This window comes from Corvus hawaiiensis, chromosome 1 (genome assembly GCF_020740725.1).
Source record: "Corvus hawaiiensis isolate bCorHaw1 chromosome 1, bCorHaw1.pri.cur, whole genome shotgun sequence".
In the NCBI taxonomy this organism is placed as follows: Eukaryota; Metazoa; Chordata; class Aves; order Passeriformes; family Corvidae; genus Corvus; species Corvus hawaiiensis.
The window spans coordinates 48,477,320-48,499,970 of NC_063213.1; the positions used below are offsets into that span (position 1 = coordinate 48,477,320).

The following is a 22,651-nucleotide window of genomic DNA, read 5'->3' on the forward strand; positions in this document are numbered from 1 at the left end:
GTCTGTAGCGGGGAAGGTTTGCTGATGCTTTTGAAAAGTACCTTGTAGGGGTTTTAAACAACTAAGTGTGTTTTATGTGCAAAAATAAATGAGTTCAATAGACATAAGATTTCTTACCAGAAATAAGACTTACTTTTTCAGCAGCTGTGAATTATTTTCAGTTTTTACTAGACTTCTGGTATTTAGCCTTTTTAACAGGTATTTTTAAAAGACAGTGTTTCTCACATCTGCAGCATTTCAGCTGCAGAATATGTTGAAATATTTTCCCTGAGCAAGCTTGGAATGTTCATCACATCTCTGCCTTTGTGACTTTTTTAGGGGTTTAGAGGCAAAAAGATCCTCTCCTGGAGTGCCTGTGTCTTACAGGTATTTTGAGTAGATTAACATTTTGACATTTCTGTTTAGACAAATATTTTTTTTTTCTTGGTGTATATTAATTTGTTGACAAGAGTTGAAATCCTAGGCTCTGATGCTGATTGTAGATCAGTTTCACAATGTATTTTAATTGAAAGATGAAGATGGAAATGTCTGTGGCTTCCAGGACTACACAGTAAATGACAGTGAATGAACCCATCATGACAGAGATGCTTGCTGCAAGCTTGCCTTTGATGTCAGTGGACTTTTTCTGGAAATAAACTTGGCTTACGATTTCAGGTGTAGAAATACAGGATTTCAGATGTAGAAATAGTCTTGTTAAGGAAGATTCCTCATGAGATTTCCCTTTCTAAACTTCTGGAGTATGTCCACCTTGTGTGTGTCAGGTGTTGTCTGTTATTAATGTAAGCCCTTCTGGTAAAATGGGGACTCATCAGTGACCAAATTGAGATTCTTTGTAGTCAGGCTATGGGGAGCAAGTCACAAACTAAAAATCCTTGAAGCTCTGCAATAAGTTGCGTAAATCAGTACCAGTACCTTAGAAGTTGAGAATGCAAAAAAATAAAGTTTTCTACTGGGAAAGAATTTTTTTGTTATTGTTCATAATCAGTAATTACAGCCCCTCAATGACTCCTCTGGTGCAGATGCAGAAACAATAGATGAAGAAGAAGAAATCAGGCATACAATAATCACAGCAGTGGCTAACAGCTGTACGTTAGCACAAGAACTAATGCAGTGGCTCCTGGAAGCAATTTATTCATAGCAGTGATGCCCTCAGCTCCTTGTATGTTTTTCCATTAAAATGCATAATGCTTCATTTTTAACACTGTTCTGTTCTGAGTGAATTCTGTCACAGCAACGGAAGTGGATTCTGGATGTTCACTGTAGGAGGTAGGGGTGAGGGAATATCCAAAGGGGTTTGGATGTGGACAGCGTGGCTTTAGCAGCCATGCATTGGGTCATGCCATTATAGACCTGAGAAGGGTCAGTTTTTCAGAGATGAATTCTACTCTTGCTCAAGCAACAGTAAGTTGGTTTTGTATCAGCCTACATCAGTTTTATAAAAGCAGAACAAAAATAAAATTAGGCTCATGTTCACCCTTTACTGTAGCTTATTTCAGAGAGTGATGCTTCAGTGGAGGTACTGCTTGCTCTTTTAATGGAAGTCAAACTTTTTCAGCAACATTACTTTTGGAGAATGAGCCTCCTTTGGGTCATTTCCCTTGGCACAATTAAACTTAAAAAAATGAAAAAAATCATTATATGGGGCCATGTGTGAGCAACCTTGGTTTTCTGTGACAGTGGAAAACAGCAGTCTGCTCTTGGTTCTGAACTTCATCTCTGAGGTGTACTGTTGAATATTCAGGGCTGGATAACAGCACTTTCAGATGAGGAGTTGGTCTCTGACCAGGCAGTCATTGATCTCATGTTCCTGAGAGTTAATGAGAGGAGTGGGAAGTCTCTGTGTGGCTTTAGCAGACAGCAGAGGCTTGTTTCAAGTTAGAGTGGTGTGTATGAGATGTATATGTGGTCCAGGGGATGTAAGAGATGAATATCCAGATGGTGGTGAGGAATGCAGACGCTTTTCTCCCTGAGCATTTGTGTGACTAGCAGAATGGTTTTGCAGGTGATACTGGGATGTGTAAGAATGTGTTCTGAAGCCTGGCAAAATGCCTACTTCCTTGGTTTTTACGGCTTGATCTGTTCATCCATACATATACCAGATCCTAAAGCAGCCCATGTGGGAACTGTCTGAAGGCTTCCTTACTATCCTGGTACCTGCAGAGGCTTATCTGAAGTATTTGGTGTGAAGTATATGGCCCAGTGGAATGTTTGGATGTGTGTTAAGAGTCTCCTAGGCTGGGACTGAATTTCTTGAACTCTGAAGCTGTGACCTTGGTCACCTTGGGAAGGCTGCTGCCAGCCCTTGGCTGTGCTTCCTCCTCTCCTGGTGGGCCACATCAAAGGCTTCTAGCAAAAGGGAAGTGTTCTTGGTTAACACATTTTCACTTTCTTACCAAATGTCACAGGAGAAGGTCTGTGACAGTACTGGTCAAGGAGAATGAGTTGCATTGGTTTTATTTTTGGAGTTAGCTAAGTGTCTGCTAAAATCCATGAAGGTAGTGTGGGATCTAACAGTAAGGTTTCTTTGTACTTTAGCACTGTGTTGTGTTTGAAGTTGTGTTCCTTAGCTCTGAGCCATCATTGCTCTGCAGGAGGGGTGGTGGGTTTCCCCATGGGTAAAGGTGCCCATAGCTCCTGCTTGCAAGCACGAGGCACACATGTATTTTTATGTCACTGAAGTACTTTCCTTGTGGAGTTGAACACCCTGTGTGTCGCATCCCCTCCCTAATCCCAGATCCCGAGTCTGTATTCAGGGATTAAAACAGTCTATACAGAATTTTCCTGGAGTTTAGCTGAATAAGGTACAATTTACACATAACATATTTTGTGGTACGGATTTGTACTTGCTTAGGAATATAAAAATAAATTGTACTTTTGCCAATTTGAGTTTTCCTGTTAAGTTGGTGTGTGTGACTCATATTTTCTGTCTTGTTTTGAATCAGAAACAGATACCCAAGGATGTGGCCAACATTTTCAATGCCCCCAGTGACACTGAAGATTTTCCAGGGTTCCGAGATGATGCTTCCAAACAGAGCTTCTTGTCAGAGAACCGCTATGCTAGTTTTGATTCCCCGGAGTCTGGAAAAGAGGTAGGAACAGATTGCTGTAGTCCAGTTATGCTCTTGGGATGCAGTTGTACTCTGAGTCTGTGTCAAAACTGTGTGAATTATAACTCGCACCATAACCCACAGTTTGCAGTCCCCATATTAAAAATAAATGTAAACAATCTTGGTATCATTTTTAGGGTTTAATGGTTGCTTTTGAAAACTGCTTCATAATATAAAAAAAAAAATGAGTTTCATTGGAAGGTGAGTTTAAGTGAAATAGGTTAGTAGCAAACAGGAAAAGAGAATTACCATTCTGGATACTTAAGACAGTACAAATACCTGATATTAGACAGGCATTTCAGAGTATGCAGACTTTAAGGTATCTATTCCAGAAGTTTCTCCATGCTGTCTCTGCACTAAAATCATGTTTTAACAGTGGTGACGCAGAGAAACCATCAGCTCCTGCTGCGATAGTGCGATTTGCTGGTTCTTTGCTCTCTTGATGGTGAAGCACAATGATTTGATATTTTTTCTTCTCTGATTTGGTAGCTGGAGATACCAGCTGAATTAATAAGAAAATAATAGAGCTGGTGTGATGTCTTGGGTGGCAAAAAATTTAGTTTTTAGTGTGTTAGAAACTTATAATTACATGCTTGATAGACATGAGCTAATGTGTTATAAGATACCTTCGTCCTTTGTGCTCTTGCAAAGGTCCCTCTGTTTCATTAGTTAGAAAATGGATTTTTTTTTTTCTTCTGTTTTCCTAGTCCATCAGGTCAGCACCTGGTTACGAGGTGCTGATGACAAGAAAGATGATTAGTGTTAGCCAAGAGACAGAATAAGGCTTGTACAATTATGTACTGCTTCTGAGCCTTTATAGGCAAGTGACCCCAGGAGAGCACAGAAACCTTTTGGGGGTAAGAGCCACAGTCTGTGCTATGGAGAAAGATTGTGTCAAAAATGTAATGAAATGTACTGGATTCTAAATTGGTTTATAATCTTGTTGCTAGACAGCAGTACTGGTAACTTCAGAAAACCAGGAGGTAGCTTGCTCTTGTATTTGTGTCTTTGTGGGGAGAATCACAAGGGTCAGTGGGGAGAGGTGGTGGTGGAGGGGAAGCCTTGTGTGGGAGCTTCTGCCTGCTTGGGGATTGCAGACACCTGACTGTACTTTTCTCTCCCTTGATTTCCCAACTTGTGAAATAGAGTTTATGATAATGATCTCTTCTGCAAAGTATTTTAAAATCCTCTGATTAAAAATGCTGTGGAAGAGCTAGGTACTGTTGGTTTAACATGCATTGCTGAGAATCCCAGTGAGACTTGTTCCAGATTTACAGCTGCCACTGCAGCCTTCCTTACCATTCCTGTGTTTCCCTTGGGATGAGTATTATTTTAAATCTCAATTGGTATTGAATTTAATTCCCTTAGCACTAAATGGTACAATAAAAATACCCTGAGTTCTATCCAACTGCAGCATAATCTGCAGTCCTTGCACACCAGGGCCCTGCATCAGGATGACCATCATCTGGCATTCATGATGCCAAACACCACTATTGCTGCAAAAACCCATTGGTCCTTGTTGTGCAGGAAACGAAAAGGTTTTGGTGTGAATGGCAAAATGATGGGAAGATCAGAAAAATTCAGCAGTTCTTGAGAAAGGAGGCAAGGTAGCTGCCCTGCTGGGGTGGCAAATGGGCTGTTGGTGCATCAGGTGTTCCCTTGGATGCTGAGGTGCAAATGAGTTAACAGGTAGTGACCTCTGTGTGCCTGCTTTTCCTCAAGGCTTTCTGCAGTCCTGCTCCCATAACTTCTGTGCTTCTGCCAAGTTCCCACAATTTCTCCAATAGGTATCCCTGATGTGTGTTTTACCTGGTGTCGATTGTTCTTCGTAGATGAACAGCATAGCTCTGGGTGTGTTATTTTTAGTTACTTTAGCTAGCAAATAGCATAGTTCCCCCCTCAACCTTAATTGTGGAATTTCATGAAAACACAGAATACATAAAAACTTCAGTTTCCTCCAAGAAGTGCAATTTAACTTTAAAGTAACTTCCCTATTGTGTTTGTTCCTTTCTCAAGCAGCTGCACTGCAGCTATCAACAAAAGAATAAAGTAATTTTCCTCAGAGAAAACTCATTACAATTACCCATAATAATTTGTAGATATTTAAGTGTAAAGAAACAGCATATGCGGTGGCTCCCCCCTCCCATTCCCCTCTAAGTTTTTCCACTCATCTATTGTATCTTTTTTTCACCAGATATTATCTTAAAATAAAGAAGTGTGTAATTAAAGTCATGGAAGGGAAGGAATTGAAAGGAAGAATAAAGATATTTTGCAAATGCATTGTATTAAAGGTCATTTTTGTTTCTTGTGTGGGAGGAAGAAATAACAGAGGAAAGTTGGGGAAACAAACTTATATGTTGCTGACTTTGAAGCAGCAGGTGTGATGTGAGCATGGGTTATATTCCTACCAGGAGCAGTCTTTCAAGAGATTAACAGGAGCAAGTTCACTAGATGGTTTTCTACTAGTTCTTATTGGAAGTATGGAAATATATTTCTATTTGGTAAAAGCCTTGTGTTTAATTGGGATGTAATGTACATATCAAGAAGAGTGTTTTAATGACATCTTTTTACTTCCTGGTCTGTAGGCTGAAATTGAGGGGAACACATGTGAATGATAAACTGCACCAAAAAAGCAGAGAGTTGAGAAGTTGAAAGGTGGAGGGATGTTACTTAGGCTAGTCAAAGCTCTGTGGATTTGTGTTGATATTGGTCAGTTCAGTGATGGTGTAACAGCATGAGGAGCAGACCCCATCTCTCATTTGTATTTTCTTCTGTTCAAGGCCTGGTTTTTTACATCCAGAAGAAAATATATAAAACAACATGTAATTTACATGCAAGAAAACTGATAGTTTATTTTTATTGGGTAGTAATGAAGAAGGGGAGGAAGATGTGAAGAAGAAAGTTTACCCCACAACAAGTAGCTCAGTTAAAGCCCTGTCCTCAAAATGAAGAAAAAGAGTCTTGCTAAGTTAAAATAACTCAGTGTTGAAACTCTGAATGTTGTCTTCTTGTTGTTTGTTTCTTTTGACAGGCTTTGCCTGCAAAATGCTTTCACAGTATGCTAGCTGGTTGGCACTGTCTTGACCCTCAAAACCTGTTTATTGTGGCTGTGTGAATACTGTTTATCTGACTGTCTCTCACAGCTATGGAGTGGTATTTTTGCAGGGGCTCCGGTTTCAGTCCAGATACCTCACTGAAGAGCTGCGGAGGATTTTCACTGAGGACACCGACTCTGAAACGGAAGTGTTTGAGGGCTTTGCTTCAAACGAGGTGCATGTGAACAAGAAAGAAGTTCTGGTAAAGGCAGTCACACCTACATGTGAATGTATATGTTGATTTCTTTTTTTTCTGTCTCTTCTGTGTAAACCTCATGTTCTAGTAGGAGTCTTTCTGATACACTGTGATGTTCTTTCTTCATGCTGAATTAAAACATGTTGTCTTAAAAGAGAAAAAATGCTTTATTTAATATAGCATCACATATTAGAAATGCTTCCACTGCTTGTAGATTGTACTGGGCAAGATTGTTCGTCTGGAGACAGCCATGTCTCTATCTTAGGCAATACTAGTATGTAGATGTTTTCTTGATCTCTGCACAGGCAGAAGTTGCAATTAAATTTGTTAATTTAGGTGAATGTATGATGGGTGGAAAGACTGCTGTCTAGAACGAGTGATTTAAAAATGACCTCCCTTGTGTCAGAGCCAATAATGTAACACGGGATTTTTCCTGCCTCTAGATGGTGGAGTCAGACTTGAGTGATGAAGAACGTGATAATTTATTGGGTAATGAGAAGGAAGAGGAGGAAGAAGAGAAGAAGTTCTCCCCCAAGAGAAGAAGCTTTGGCCTTCGTGTTGCTTTACAGTTTCCCACCAGAAAGTCATCTGAGAAAAAAGTGCCTGAACAGGCTTTGTCTGACTTACCTCTAAAGGACAGTGAATCTCTCACACCTCTTTCAAAAGAAATAAGCCTCAAGCGGTCAGACAAAGTAGAGGGCTCTGCTTCAGAGTCTGAAGAAGACATTAAGGAAACACAGGAGGAAAGTTCCAGTGCACTGCTTAAGAGAGCCATAAATATAAAAGAAAATAAAGCCATGGTAAGACTTAAGAGCAGTGTTTTGTTCTCTGACATTTACATACAAGTACTTACCTTTAGCATACTTACCTTTAGCTTGTGCTGGAACTTTGGGAAAATCTTATGGTGAATTTTTCTACCTGGGAAAACCCTAGAGGACCCTCAGAACTCAGACATTTACCCCTAAAATAACCTCAAGTCAAATTTAAAACCAGAATAGAACTAAGCATTTTTAATGTGGATGTGAATGAAGTAACAAATGACCAAGTTTTGCAGCCTTATATTCAGAACATGTCAGAAAACCCGCTGGCCCTTTCAGGTGGTTTATATGGTGTCATTTGAACAATAGTGTTTCTACTTTTTGTTTGTGTATGACAAATCTGCTGCAGTTACTGATTGGAAAGCCAGCTAAAAACTGCTGAGGATGATAAATATGATTTTTCAGTTGTGTGGGATGTGATTTTTACAGTAATGTTTTACTATATAACTGCTGAACCTGTGTGTAGGTGCGGAAAAGAGCAACTGATATTTCCTAATGTTTTTTCCTCTATTATCCAACATGCCATCAGCTCTCTTTAATTATCATGCTGCTATATAATCCGAACTGATGTTCAGTCTTTAGTAGCTCCTTCAGTTTTACTGTGTTTCAGGAAGAGTTGCAGCTGCCAAGCACTCCTGGGGCTCAAACAATACCTCTTGGTGTGGGCCTACAGCTCGCTCCTGTGTAAAAACTTGCTTCAGCGTTGTACCTGCGTTTCTAATCTGTCATGTGTCCCCACTGCTGTTGTGTTGGTCTTGCTGCTCCTTGGTCCTTCTTACCTTCCACTCTTCCTTGCAGTTCAACCACTGTGAAATTCACTGGCATCCTAGGAGCAGTACTGTAATGGCATTAAATAGCACTTAATAAATGCTACACTGAAGTATTTACTGAGAAATACTGTATTCAGCTTTTAATCTCTTGATGGCTGTGGCAAGCTCAGAGCTAGCAGCTTGGCTCATCCCCACTTCCACTGGCTTTTCAGAAGTTAGCCTCATTCTGGAATTCCAGAACAGGTCAGTGTTTTTTTTGTACCTATCAGCCACTGCTTCTGTGGAAATGTTCCTCCAAGACAACTCATACACAGTGCAAGAAATGATCATCCTGCTGAAGTGCTTCTGATGCTGTACATGCATCAGAACATGCATGGGGGGAACTGCCAGTGGGGCTTAGTTGCTCTGTGACTTTGTAATGAGCGTGTACCCAGTGTCTACCCTGCTTAAGGGGACACTGAGGTCTCTGGCAAAGAGCACAGATGTATCTACTGTCAATAAAAGCTCACTGAGAACACCTTACTGTCTTCTGGCACCCTGTCTTTCTTTTCTCCCTCCTATCATATGAACTGAATTTCTCGTTATCAACCATTACTATGTTGTAATGCACTCCTTTGGTGCTGTTTTGACAAGATACTATGTAAATGTGGCTAGTTCTAATTCCCAGTAAAAATTAGTGGGAGCTGTGAAGTTAGTATTGTTGGCAGAATTCTTGCTCATTCAGGAGTAAATGAGCCCCTTTTATGAGCCCCACTTTATTTAGGTGCTTCCAGAAAGGTTTAATGTACATGCTTAGCTATAATTTGAAGTGCATGTGGAGAGTGGATAGTAGGTGGTGTGGCTTTTTTTGCAAGTTGCAGTGAGTTTTCAATGTGACATCACTTGATTCCAGCTTGCCCAGCTGCTGGCAGAACTGAATTCCATACCGGACCTGTTCCCAGTGAAAACACCTGCCTCGACTCCTTCAGTAAGTTCCCGGTACTGGTTGGTGGTGGCAGTAATTTTTGTTAGACTTAGGATTAACAGGTTTTATCAGAAACTTTCAGCAGTTTGTTCTGGTTTTCTTCGGGTTTGGTCACTTCATTTTTATAGATTTGCTATTGGTTGGGAAGTACCATGAAGTTGAACCATTTAACACAAACTGGAATGATACAGTAGTTATTTCAACTGACTTTTCTCAGCTTTAAGCAGAGGAGTGTCAACCCTTCTTTCTCTGTAGAGTAGCATTTTCCCATGTATCTTATAAACTGAAAAGATTTGAGGAAACATTGAAGGGCCGTGTCTTTGGTAGATGTCCATGCAGGACTTCCGTTGCATGAATTCAATCACACAGTAACTGGCAGGTGTGAGAGTAGGAAGAGGGCATCTTGCACCTCCCAAGAATCTCCAAATTAGGAATCTCGAACTAAATGAAGCAGCTTCTTAATGCCCTTTCAGTTTAAAAAGTTTGAAAGAAAATTAACTAGAATTCAGATTGATCCTCAAGTTGCATATTCCTCAATGTTCCTCAATTGTGTAGTCAGATTGTGGGAAAATCTGAATATTTAGCTACCAAAGAACAGTGAGAACTAGCTTCCACCTTAAGGTGGCAGCCTGTTAAATTTTGGTGTAGTTCTGTGATGTTGATTGGAATGGAATTTGGCATGATGGTGTGGTGTTTTAAAAGTAGCAAAAAGGTATAGTTTGTAGGGAGTGTAATTGGTGGGGTTTGGCTTAACAAATAATGAGTGGGAGAATGGCAGATCAATTCATGATAGTACAAGTGTGGTACAGAGATTTTCAGATTGTTCCTAGTGTTTGACGCTACAGGCATAACTGAAAAGACAGACACTGTAATTTCCTTCTTTTTCTAGAAACAGAAGAAAACCCCAAGGAGGACTTTTTCTGAAGGCCAGATAACACGTCGAATGAACCCAACCAGAAATGCTCGTCCACCAGAAAAATTTGCCTTGGAAAAATTCACTGTGTCGGCTGTCAAATTTGCAGAACACATCCGTAGCTATAGGCAACAAAACCTCTTGAAGAGACTCAGTGTGGTATTTGCCAGATTTTGATATCCCTAGTAGTCAGGAACTAGGAAACATTTAAATTGTTGGCCAGCACTTAGACCAGATGTCACATCCTACACAAAGTTATTGAAAATCTTTGGTTGGGATTAGCTTCAGAGAAGTTATCTCCAGGCCTTTCTGTCTCATCTTTCACCTGTTAAGTGGGTTTTTTTGTGACCAGTGTTACTCAGGCATATAAAGGCATTTTACTTGTGGTCCGTTATTTATTCTTCATCTGGAAATTATTAGAGCCTGTAATGTAGAAGGCCTTGGAGTGGCAAGGCAGTAGGGTGATGGAGGTGGCAAAGCAGATCTTCTCTGTTACCAGACTCAGAAAAAAAGGCAGAAATCCTCTGGAAGTAACAGAGGGAAGATGTGAGTTACATGGCTGAACTGAGTATGAATTAAAGGAATCTGCACCAGCAAACTGGTAATGTACAGGCTAGCCATTGAAAAGTTGCAGGTTTTACTCTTCCTATTTTTAAAAATCTGTTTTTTCCCTCCTCTAGCTTATGGTGGTAGTTTGTCTTGCTTATATTTTCTGTATAGCCCTTATGAGGAAAACTCTTTAAAGTTTGAATTCTTACAGGCTGGATCCCAGTACTGCTTGTAGGAACAAGTGCTGGGCACAGTTGAAACATTATAGAGGGAACTTGGCTATTAGAAGAGGAGTAGCACTAAATGAGAACTTAGGCTGGTAAATTACTGTGTTGGATGGAACAGAACTGATCTAGAGTGAAGGACAAATGAGGTCTTCAGAGACAGGTATGGGGAAGGCTAAGAATCAGATGAGATTTATTCATGAATAGGAGTCAAAGAGAATGGTATTTAGAAGGAAAAAAAGATCACTTAATCGTGAGTGGAGTACTCTCTTCCAAATAACAGGATAATAAGAAAGGGCTGAGTATGGCAGGACTAACCTAAAACTTCAGTAGAGGTTTTTTTTGCAGCACATTAGAGATTGTTATTGGAGAAAGAAACTAGAGAACTTACAAGGAGATTGAAGGAGGAAAGCATGGGAAGGCGGATGATCACAGTTCCTTATTTTGAGAGGGAAGAAATGGAGTATTAAGAGTTACAGTGGAGGAGTGCAGGGAATGCAAAGAACAGTTAGCAGTAAAACATGTCAGGGATTTGTGCAAATAGAAGTAGTAATGATGGAAAGGAATTAAATAAAATGAATAAAAAGTGTAGTAGAGAAAAGATTATGGAGGAGAGGGAGAGAAACAGGCAGTGATTTGGAAACCCTGTTCTTCCAGTGGTTGCCTGAGCCTGTAGTCTGCCAGCTCTGGACTGCATACACATTGTAAATGAAGGAATTTGTCACCAGGTGTGGTGACAGAGACTTCATGATATCAGACAAACAATACATACTGAGATGAGTTTGTTTAGCAGGGGGATTGTGGAGTACGCAAAAGACGGAGATCATCAAAGTATTCATCTGATCGTCCAGTAGAAGATATAACTGAGGAGGACTTGGACAACATTGCAATCGCTGTTAGAGACAAAATCTATGATAAAGTTCTAGTAAGTGGTTGCCATATTCTTCAGTGTGTCTGTGTGCTTGAAATGAAAAGTCTCTCACTGTTTCACTGGTGTTTGCTAAAAGGTGTCCTTTCCTGAGGCTCTGGGGAGTATAGCTCATCGTTATTATGGCACACAGTACAGCTTTGAAAGCTTTGCCAGACTTCTGTGGGCTTGGCTGTGGTGGTTCATATTCCCCACTGGCTTTTTGCCTCTGAGAAGAAGTGGTTTTGTGCCACAGAGCTATTAAGTTAAGCTTGCTATAGCTATTACTTGCCCCTGGTAAGAGTTGGCATCCTTTTTATCTCTTTCACTAATAAAAATGTTGTGTTGTACCATTAAATAATAGTGATCCCTGCTGTTCTTTGTACCCCCAGAAATGACATTTTTATACATGTTGTGCAGTTTCCAGAGTTCTTAATGGAACTCCTTCCTTGCTTTCACTGGATATGGCTATTACTGATTATCATAAAGATCAGCTTACCATGTATTTCATGCTTCATGGTATTGGCAAAGATGAGTTACAAGATCATTTTCTCAATAGTTTAAGGTTTTTCCTAGAGAGAAGAAAGGACCAGAGCTGTGACATGAGGCTAATGTAATTTGAGACTTCCAATGCAACTGAAACTGGGCACTGTCTGTAAAACTCCTAGCGTTGCTATATGATTTATCATAATGACAGAACTTGCTGTTCACTGTTTAATTTGACTTTGGTTTGAAGTTTGTGCTTATTATTAGGGAAGTTCATCAATGAGCATTTAAGGTGTCCTTCATACGTATGTTTTTCTCTTCCTTTCCACCTTTAGGGTAGTACTTGCCACCAGTGTCGACAAAAGACAACTGACACAAAGACAATTTGTCGCAACCAGGGCTGTGGAGGAGTAAGGGGGCAGTTCTGTGGACCATGTCTTCGAAATCGATATGGTGAAGATGTGAAGTCTGCTCTGCTTGATCCAGTAAGTATCATTCTTGAGCCTGGAATGAAAGTGTAATGAATACAGTTTTGTTAGTGATCTGTGATGATAAGAATATGCTCATGGTAAAATGAGCATGGTCAAACTTTTTTGCCAAGAACAGATGTGTAGTACTAACTAATGACTCTGATGTGGTGGCCCAGTGTGGCAGTGGCTGCTCTGTTAGCACCTGTGCTTTTATGTGCAGTTGCTGAGCAGCTTGGAGATGCCTGACTTCATGTACCAGCTGGTTAATTCAGTCCCAGGAATTGTGCCATACCGGCAGGCAGGTAGAGCCAAAGGAACTTGTCACAGTGGGTATCCCTCTCTTTCTAGGGAGTTGACTACAGTCAGCCTGGCATAGAGTGAATTATCCTTAGGCATTATAGAAGACCTCAGTCTATTTGAAAATCAGTACTGAGCACATCAGAGAACCTGAGGCTTCAAGAGTAAGAAGTATTCAAGCACTTAATAATTCCTCTAATCCTGCAGAATTTGGGAAGTGTTAATAAGGTTGGCTGGCTGGCTGTCAGAGGCTTTTAAAACCTCTGAACAATCGCATGGTAGGGAAGCTGTACTCATATTTCTCGGAGCAACAGGAAGGCAAATATAGCATTTTTCATAACTTGCTTTTACCCCCCTCCCACACTCACGCCCCTGCAGGCCTGGATCTGTCCTCCTTGTCGCGGGGTGTGCAACTGCAGCTATTGCCGCCGGCGGGATGGGCGCTGTGCCACCGGCATGCTCATCCACCTGGCCAAGTTCTACGGCTACAACAATGTCAAGGAGTACCTGGAAAGGTGAGAGTTCTGCCCTGTGCTGATTCCTTTTTAAACTGTTACAACCCTTTAAATAACATTTGACTTCTTGTGCCCTGGGACAAATCCTGCATCTATACAAAAGAAGTTTCTTGGATTTCAGATTTTCTCCTAGGCTGAAATCAGCTTCTTTAAAGTGAGGTATATGTAAAGTGAGGTGTATTGTACACAGACAACAGTTGTTTACACTTCAAAAATGGAAAGACTTTTGCCTATTTTGAAATCCCTCTTGGTTGGTTGAAGTGTATAGAAGTGCTGTTTTGGAAGTTATCATCTTCAGCAGTGGAAATTTATGGGGGAGCTGAGTTTCCTAAAAAGCACTAACACTGTTTTCTCACATCTTCTAGTTTACAAAAACAACTGGCGGAGGACAATTGACAACACTGAACTCAAGCTGTGCCTGCAACTGGTTAATATGTTAACAATTTTGACTTCAAAAGTTTATTACTATGTTTTATATAAAATAGAATTGTAGTGTATAGCATATTAATTTCTGTATTGGGAACTTTTTGATTGATATGGTCTTATGCAAAGGATCTCTCAGGAAAATGTTTTGGTAGAGAAATCTACGTGCACAGACCTATATGTTAAATGAAACGGCACTCTTGAACCTTGAGTGGTTAATTTTTAACAGAGCTACACAACCACATGATGGAGAGCTTGGTCAATTTGAGCAATATTTTTATTTATGTAATTGTGCAAGTTTGCAGAACGGGTGTTTAACAACTACCTTCAAGGCATCCCCGTCTTCAAAGAAACAAAACACCTTTGTCTACCAACTCGACCATAAAGATCCATTTTTCCAGCTTTGCTTTCTGGACCTGTTCAACCACCTGTAGTTTATAGAACTTGTTCTTGCAAGGAAGGAAAGGGTACTTTCATCGAATGCCATTGTATTCCAGCCAAAGCTGATGCAATCAATCAGTGGGAGAATGATTTTTAAAAATTTTATTCCAAAGTGCAATTATTCACTGAAACATGGAAGTAGAAGAGTGTTAAAAAAAAAATTAAAAAATCATCCCAGTAAAAAAAGCCAACAAAACCTCTCACCAGCAGTTTTTGTGTAGTGCACCTGCTGCCTGAAGCATCTACCCAGCAGTTGTAACTGGTCTAAATCAGAGTTCAGGATTACTTTTTTTTAGTTACAGTTCATACTTAGATATTTTTTCATTTGTACAACCAGACATTCAAACAACTTTGTTTAAATGCAAAATATTTGTATTGCATGTTAAAGTATGTTAAAATTCTTGTAAGATAAACATTTCATTTTATGTAGAGAGAATAAAGACTGATCTAAAGAGGAGTATTTTGTGATTCAAACTACACCTCGATGCTGATGTTTCCCTGTAGGGTATGCCCAGCCACTGCCCTGGAGGGACGTCTGCTGAGACCATTTACTTTCCCATAGCAGGTATAGTGGTGCTTGGAGGATCAATAATCATTATGTGGAGAAACACATGAACACAACATTGACAGATGAGGAAATAACAACATAGAGCACACAAGTGTTACATTAAGGATTGTGTTTTTGTGAGGCAAATCTCCTGCTCCAGCTGACTGTGAAAAACATTTATCTCCTTTTGCTTTTACTGTGAGGCAGATTGAGAAAGCAGCACGTTTTATTGAAAGCTTAGTACGAAACTGCCAGGAGTAAAGCTATTCCTGCCAGAACCCATTTACTTGACTTCTTGATTTTCAGAAAGTCCAAACATAAGTTTTTGTCGTCCTGCTTTTGCTTTTATAAGCTGGACATTCATAATAATTTTTATTTTCCCTTTGATCCAGTGGAATAGCCTTTAAAAAAATGTCTGGCATTGCTGAAGTCAATTCCTGAACTGTGCTTCTGCTATGGGCCCCACTGGGTCTCCCATGTGGTTCCCGCCGTAATTGTAGCACATGCATTACATGGTGTTCTGTAGAGCAAGACCAGAATCATTTGGGTTTAAACAGTTGCTAAATAGTTAAGGCTACATTTGAACATACAGATGTAGTGTAGATTTTAGATTTGGTTGATTTAGATTTAGTTGGACTGCTGTGCATCATCTCTTTGTATGAATGCAGAGATGAGTACGTAGCAGCTGCCCAGACTGTACCTGTGGTTTCATCAACAGGCCCTTTTACTAAAAGCAGAGACTGCAGTGACAGGAAATTTTATATATGCAAACACCAACACCAGCCTAAACTGCACTCACAAGGTTCCTTGATACTTTCCTCATCTCCAGATGAGGAGTGAACCGTATTACCCTTGGACTGACAGATGTCTGAAAAAAAACCTCTGAAAAGTTGATGCTCACATTTCAAAAAGCACCATTCAAATGACATCCTTGCCATTGCTAGTGTCCTGTGAGGAGCTCCTGGCCACCTTTCTGCTAGGCAAGTGAAGGATTTATCTCCGTCCCCTTGGTGACCATGCAGAATTTGAGCTACACTGTTACCAAGCACTCCTATGGCTTCACTGTGGTGTTCAGAATTAATACAAGCTTACATTCATAGCTGCACAGAATATTCTGAGTGGGAAGGGACCAACAAGGATCATCAAGTCCAAGTCCTAAATGAATGATCCGTATGGGGATTGAACCCACAAACCTTGGTGCTATTAGCACCATACTCTAACCAACTCAGCTAATATGCTGTGATTGTGACAAGAAATGAGATATACTGCTTATTCATTACACTGCTAAACGTTTTCCGTCCCTACTGTGGCAATGACTACACAAAGAGGATTGGGAGACTGATTTATTTTTCTTCTTAGCCTCATAACTGTTATGGAAGAAAACAGAATGGTACCATAACATATGCACTGAATTGGTTAAATAATAAAGGTAGAAAAACTTGCACTCTTAAACCTTTTTTAAACTATGAAATTCGAGCTTTTATTTCCTTAGCTGCTTTGTCTTCACACTGCTGAGTAGCCTGAGGACAAGTTTGGGTTGTTCTCCCTGCTTTCAGGAGATGATTATTCTGATATTAAGGTGATTTTTATCTTTTTATTTAAACTGTGATTAACTCTCCAAACAGCATCACAAACATAGCTAACACCAATGGTTAAAGAAAAACGTCTGGCATTGAAAACCATATGCTTGGTGCCCTACAACCGTTGTTGCTGACCTGTCAGAAAGGACTGAGGATGGAACAAGCCAGCGAGCCCCACCACTGCTGGCAGCACAAGGTTCTGTGTCCAGATGTTGAGTTCTCGGCACCACATGAGAAAATCAGTAACCCTAAAAGAGAAGCATCAATAGCCCCTGCCTTAACTTTAGACAAACTACAGATTTCAAGTGTAAAGAGTACTTCTGTCTACAGAGAAAGTACATTGCTGAAGACACCAGAAAGTATAAGATTATATAAGTATAAGGTAATTGTTTCAGTGGAATTTGTTGTTTCCCTGATGCAAGTATATGTCTGAAACCAGTTGTAGAAGGTCATCAGCATGAGATGGGTTGCTGGCAATAGGGAATTGTGAGTATGCTCAATCCTGTAAAATGCTGTCTTGGGGAGAAACCTGAACATCACCGTGAGCCATGTTAACAGACCTTCAGAAACTGCCAGAATTTGCTAACAGCTGATGGCTTCTTAAATGCAAGTTGTCTGATGGCATCTTCATTCGTGCATTTACCAATAAGCCAGAGCAAAGTCCAAATCAGGAGCATAAGGAAGTCTGACACAGGCTCTGAATAATGGCATAATGGAGCATACATTGCCATGAGGTATCAGAAGAATTTCCCAAAACAATGCTTATTTCATCCATGTCTAACCACTGGTGGTGGCAGGCTAAGGGAAAAGGAATTCCACAAGATGCTGAACACGCCTAGTACTTGGGACAAAGGGAGGTGACGGAGCCTTCGCTTTAGCAAAGTGCTTGGCATTTCTACAAAACCCACTTCAAAGGAAAACTGACTTTTCATTAGGACAAAATTTGGAAGAAAAATGAATGGAACAGAGCTGCTGGGCTTGAGTCACTGGAATAGCTCTGTGCATAGTAGCTAAACCCTGTCACTGTGGGGTACTTACCAGTGGACAAAGCTGTGTGTGAATGGATGTGCTGGTTTAGTCCATGTGTCTGGCATAACATCACAGAAGAGTGTGTATTGCAGCTCTTCCCTGTGAGCAGAAAACATCAGCTCCCCCTTTGGAGAAAAATAAAAAGCATACATAAAGAATAACTGTTCTTTCATTTCCAAAAAAGCCACAAAAACCCCTGAAATAAGTAATTTGCCTTCAGACCAAGGTCCAGCTGTTTAAAAGACCTATGGATCTCTGAAAAGTTCATCATCTTACAGTCTTCGACGCAAACAAGAGCATGGGGTCTCCAGGCAGTAGTCATCCTGCATGATTTCTGCTACGTTAAGCTTCTCAGGAAGCATCTCAAGAATATCATCCAGAACATTCTTGACCTGTCCAGGACAATACAACAGAGCCAATAGAAATCCCAGCAATCAACTCTTTATGACTCTTCTACTTTCAAGTCTGATTTCTACAGAAGAGTACAAACATCTCATTTTCTTAGATAAAAACCAGAGATGCTCCCTCCCTCACCTTTGCTGTCTTTTTGGCAATGGTATTGAGAGGAATTGTTGCAAACCAATTAACACTTAGCAGCTTCTATTTAGCTTTACATTTTCAGGTAGCATTGACCCCTGAAGCTTACTAACACATTGGGATGGACTTGGGATGACTGCTGTTACTAGGATACACCCTGGAATTGTCTTGATTTTCAGTCAAATGTGATCAGTAGTTTGTGTTTCTCTAGTACCTAGTAGCTTCCATGACCCCCTCCACCACCCACAGTCCTTGCTGTCTCAGGCATTAGGCAAAACACAGCAGAGGCACAGGCGCACACAAATCACCCCCAAGAAGAGCCTTTCTCCCTGCAGGCCTGCTCTGGAACTGAGGCAGAACATAACTGAAGAACAATTCATAACAGTACTAATGAGCAGGAATTGAAATCACAGCATTCATTAATGCAGCTCAGCCTCTGTTTCATCCCTAGCTTTGGCAGACTTAATGATGAATGCCATATATTATAGTCCAGACTCCCTAAAGTGGATGGGAACTGAGCATGAAAAGCACAAGTTTCCCCCAGGAGATGAAGCAATGTTTGGCTACTTGCATGCAGAGCTGTCACATTTCCTCCTGCAAAACCTCCATGATCTGATAGTGATAAGAGGAAAAAAAAGAGCGCTCAGAGGAAAAGGAGAGAGTAAAGAAAGGAATGGAGAAAGGCAGAACCAGAGTGGCAGTCACAGGGGACTTTAATTAACTCTGGTAAGGATAAGGAGCTGAAGGCTCAGTCTCATCATATGCCAGGCTTTGGGGCATCTGGACATAGTTTCTCAGATCTACACTCAGAGAGGAAGATGCAAAAGATGGCAAGATCAGAAAACAGAATTAGTTGAGATTTGTGATTACATTTTCCTTCCCTGCTCCTTTATTCATTTAATCTCTTAAGCACAGCACCAGTGATGTTCTGTGCTTAAAACCCATTCTTTTACATTTTTCTGGAATGAGTTTGGCTAAACTAATGTATCTGTGTGTCTGACATATCTTGACTATGAACAGAACTACAATGTCCCAGTTAACTCCTTATTAAGTGACAAAGCTTATCCTTGTACTAGGGTTGGTCCATTTAACCCAGAACCTGATAGTTTATCAGGTTGTTATTATAAAACAATAGCAGTGTTATTGTTCTGCTAAACTCCAGGTTCTGTGGTGAGGTGCTGAGGCTAAGAGGTGATGAGACAGCCTCCTTGGCCAGGTTTTACCTATTCAGACTGCCAGAAAACTAAAACTCCCTGAAAACCTTCTCTTCTGCTACTCCTTGCAGGGGAAGTCCCTTGGAACAGCCACGGGCTCCTGTTTAGATCAAGTACCCAAGAAGGGAAGCAGTGAGAGAGCCTCTGCTTGGGCTCTTTCCTGGCATGGAAAGCCTGCACACCACTTCTAGGCTGTGCTGTGAGTGCAGCAGAAAAAGGACTGCAGTCTAGGAGGGACTTCCTATGCTTGGCACAAATGGGAAGGCATAGGAAAGCTACCCTAAGAGGTTTTATCATGCAGGAGATGGGAACAAAGGACAGAGGTCAAGACCAGACCCACCAATTCAACCAACCACGCCTTTTTGTTAGTAAGTTTTTGTTGCTGTACTTACTTATAAAAGCATACAAAAAAAAGGAGATAGGTCCATACCTTGTTTCCCACCCCATGTTAAATTCAACATGAAAAAGAAATTATCTGCATAACAGGTTAGGTGTTCCTCTGGTCCAAATCCCTTTGGTCCAAATGTGTTCCTAGTGCAGTACACCTTAGCCAGGCTGGTGCATTATCACAGCCATTAACACTCATCTGATCTTTTCTAATTTGATGCCTTCCCCCCCCTCCCCACCTCCAGAAATTATGTCTGTTGCTGAAGTAACGCAGTAAGATGTGTATTCCACCTGTCATTAACAGCACTGACAATACACTGGATGAAGAACTTCACATCTTTCTCTGCAGACTGGCCTGATCCCTCTCCCATGTATATATGGGTTGCATTTCCAAAGGAGTTTTGAAGAGATTATCTGATACTGTTGTCAAGAATCCCATCTCAGCATTGGGGTGCAGTCCATATAGTACAGTGCTTTCAGGTGGAAGCATTTCATCTGTTCCATCTATTTATGGTATCCATCATAATCCAGATTTTCTGGGGCCAAGAAACATGGTGCCAGTTCCCCTTCAAACTGTGGTAAAAGAATCAGTAATGTTACTGATAATGCTGACACCAGTATTTGAAACATTCTTGTGTATCTATGAAGTTTCAGAAATTTGTTTCAAGGCTGTGGACACAACACCTGCATGTTCAGATACAATGGAACAAGGTTACCAAAGTATACCCAGCATAGTTACTATTTGCATAATTTCTTGACAGTTCCATTTTCTGGAAGTGGGGTCACTTCTTCCTTCATGAGGATGCTTTGCGTTTATTTTAAGGACTGTCACTACTGAGGCAAGTTCATTTTAAGTACTGAAAGTCTGCATCCCCTCAGCAGCCAAGCAAGGATTCTTATGCCATTTTGCAGATGACTCTGAGACAGGAGAGAGTCATACCTGCGGGAGAGGAAGGACTGGACCCTCAACTCACCTCAACCCTGTCATGTATTAACACGAACCATAGCATTAGTTCTATTCAGTGTGTCATTAATTAGGGGCTTTGCACAAACACACTGCATTCAAAATAACCTTAAAGAGGTCACAGCGAGAGACAGGTACAAGGGACAGGTAAATGGAGTGTGAAACTGTGATATCACACGTCAGAATATGAGCAACTTGTCAGAAACAGTGGTCCCCTTTCACTTCCCACAGGAATGGTTGCAAGTCAGGACATTTCTTTATGTGTTGATGTCCCTTCCATTCTCTTCTGCCTGGCTATTGGCAGCTAGGAGCTGGAACAAGAAAAGAAAATCAAGCTACTCCACTGCATCTCTCCAAGTGTAGGAGTCTTGCATGGGGTTTTGTGCTTTGGGTTCAGTGAGATAGACAGTGGTGATAATTTTAACAGGAGAAAAAATTAAGGTCTCAGCCCGCTCAATATTGAGCCAATATTGAGTACTATTAACTGCACTGTTCCTATAGAGCAGGAAGACCCTAACTCTGTCAGGATATTTAAGATAAGTCTTGGGACTTTGGAGCAGATCAAGATTTATGTAGGTAGACAGGATTTTAGTGAGATGTACTCTCAGTGGGCTGACCTCCTAAATAAAATAAAAAGTAATAAATAAAATAAGAATAAAAATCACATTTTAAAAATAAAAATCACTGTAAATCACAATAAAAATCACTGTAGCAATCACATTTATTTTACAGACTTCTCCGTCTCCTGTGCTGTAAGAACTTCACTGGATTCAAAGAATTTCTCTGAACTTATTGTCATAGAGCTGTCTGCAATTTAAACAAGGCTTGAAGTTGTTTTTGCTGAAAAATATTTCTAGCTGTAAGTGGTACTTTTCACAAAAGCTATTTCTTCCTAATGCAGGGTCCACTCCACAAAATCACAATAACATTTAACAGCTTTTGGCATTTAGAACAGTCTACAACAAGCTACTGCTCAAAATAACACCAGTAAGCACTTATTTCTGAAATCATTTTAGTTCTGCAACCAGCCATTTACCTGTGCCTGAACTTGCACCACTAACCTTACCCACAATAAGCTGTATCTTAAGACGCCACTTTGAAGTAGTGCTGAGGTTTTGAAAAAAGCCCTGCTATTTACCTCGAGTGGAAGATCAATTCTGTCAGACAATCTGTACTTACCAGTCTCTCTGCTGGCACTGAAATCAGGCTTTACTGCATCTGTGGGAGTTGTGTGCACAGAGGGAGGCTGTGGGTTACTGGGGTGTGTAGCAGGAACTTGCTGCCCTTCTGTCTTTACGACTGTTCCCGGGCGAGGTCTATCAAAGCTGGCGCACAGTGGGTCATTCTCACGGACCTTGTGGGATGAATTTATAGCTAAAAGAACTCATCATAAGGCAAGACGTTAAAAAGAGAAGGTAATCTCCCCAGTGAACACAAAGCCCCACTGCTGAAGAAGGGCCATCCTGTTTATATTCATTTGGCTGCCAGACACTGAATGATTTTCTGGTTTTGCTAGTAATTCTGGGCTTTAACTTTTTCCAGTTACAGCAAGAAGCTCAGAAAGATACCTCACTGTTTAAAATACCAGTGGATCCACACTCAGGGTTGGGTCCCTAAACTTTCCAAAGGCCATACAAATAGCAGTGATTCTGTTCAGGTTTCACCATCTATACTTATTTTGCAATTATTTGAATGAAAGTTCAGGCTTGTGAAGGTTAATGGACTACCTAAAGTAGTAAAGCAGTAATTCTTTACTTATCCATAGGCTAGAGGCAGAACTGGAGCCGGCAGGATGAGCTTCCCACCATGCCCCCACGACCTCAGCTGTCATGTGGAGAAATCAGCCTCTTTCAGGGTCAGGAGTACAGTGGTGTTTAGCCTTTCCATCTCCATGGCAACTTACTCTTGGGCATCTTCTTCTGAGCAGTTACTTCCAATTGCCTTCATCTGAGTGTGGCTCTTTGACATATGAAAACCCGCTTGTTCTGGACCAAGGAGACACCAGCCTGCTCCTCTCGCTCACAGCCAAAAGGCAGGCTGCAGCCCACTGCCAGGGGTGAAAGGGGCACTTTTCCCAGCTTAGCCTGGCTCCACAAATGGCCTGCACACACATAACATGATAATTTTTCTTTTTTTTTCTCATAAATGAGCTTTTTACCTTTGGATAATGAAGAATAACAATTCTGGAAAGGGCACTTGAAAAATTTCTTGGCAGTTT

General features: G+C 40.8%; 2 protein-coding genes across 3 annotated transcripts in view; one reads left to right on the forward strand and one right to left on the reverse strand.

Moving 5' to 3' along the window:
* Nucleotides 1-5,126: 5,126 nt before the first annotated feature.
* DNAH11 (dynein axonemal heavy chain 11) overlaps nt 5,127-22,651 on the reverse strand; it is a 107,201-nt gene continuing 89,676 nt past the window's right edge. The window contains 5 exon segments of the mRNA XM_048321285.1: nt 5,127-5,137; nt 16,438-16,550; nt 17,341-17,456; nt 19,805-20,042; nt 21,613-21,787. Of these exon segments, the coding sequence (XP_048177242.1) occupies nt 21,727-21,787 (61 nt within the window). The 3' untranslated portion in view covers nt 5,127-5,137; nt 16,438-16,550; nt 17,341-17,456; nt 19,805-20,042; nt 21,613-21,726.
* CDCA7L (cell division cycle associated 7 like) lies at nt 6,322-14,632 on the forward strand. Of its 2 annotated transcripts, none has more exons than XM_048303663.1 (8): nt 6,322-6,404; nt 6,842-7,198; nt 8,879-8,953; nt 9,840-10,022; nt 11,430-11,561; nt 12,365-12,514; nt 13,175-13,311; nt 13,677-14,632. In XM_048303663.1, exons 2-8 carry the CDS (start codon nt 6,842-6,844, stop codon nt 13,705-13,707), a joined length of 1,065 nt encoding a protein of 354 aa, XP_048159620.1. In that variant the 5' UTR covers nt 6,322-6,404; the 3' UTR covers nt 13,708-14,632. The 2 variants fall into 2 exon arrangements, with proteins under 2 accessions (XP_048159620.1, XP_048159612.1); XM_048303655.1 differs by having other exon boundaries at nt 6,356-6,432; nt 11,427-11,561.

Excerpts from the sequence above, each read along its gene's own strand:
- CDCA7L (XM_048303655.1), top strand. The coding sequence starts at position 6,842 with ATGGTGGAGTCAGACTTGAGTGATGAAGAACGTGATAATTTATTGGGT. Across the intron at positions 8,954-9,839 it reads CACCTGCCTCGACTCCTTCA|AAACAGAAGAAAACCCCAAG; the intron begins GTAAGTTCCCGG and ends TTCTTTTTCTAG. Across the intron at positions 13,312-13,676 it reads GTCAAGGAGTACCTGGAAAG|TTTACAAAAACAACTGGCGG; the intron begins GTGAGAGTTCTG and ends CACATCTTCTAG.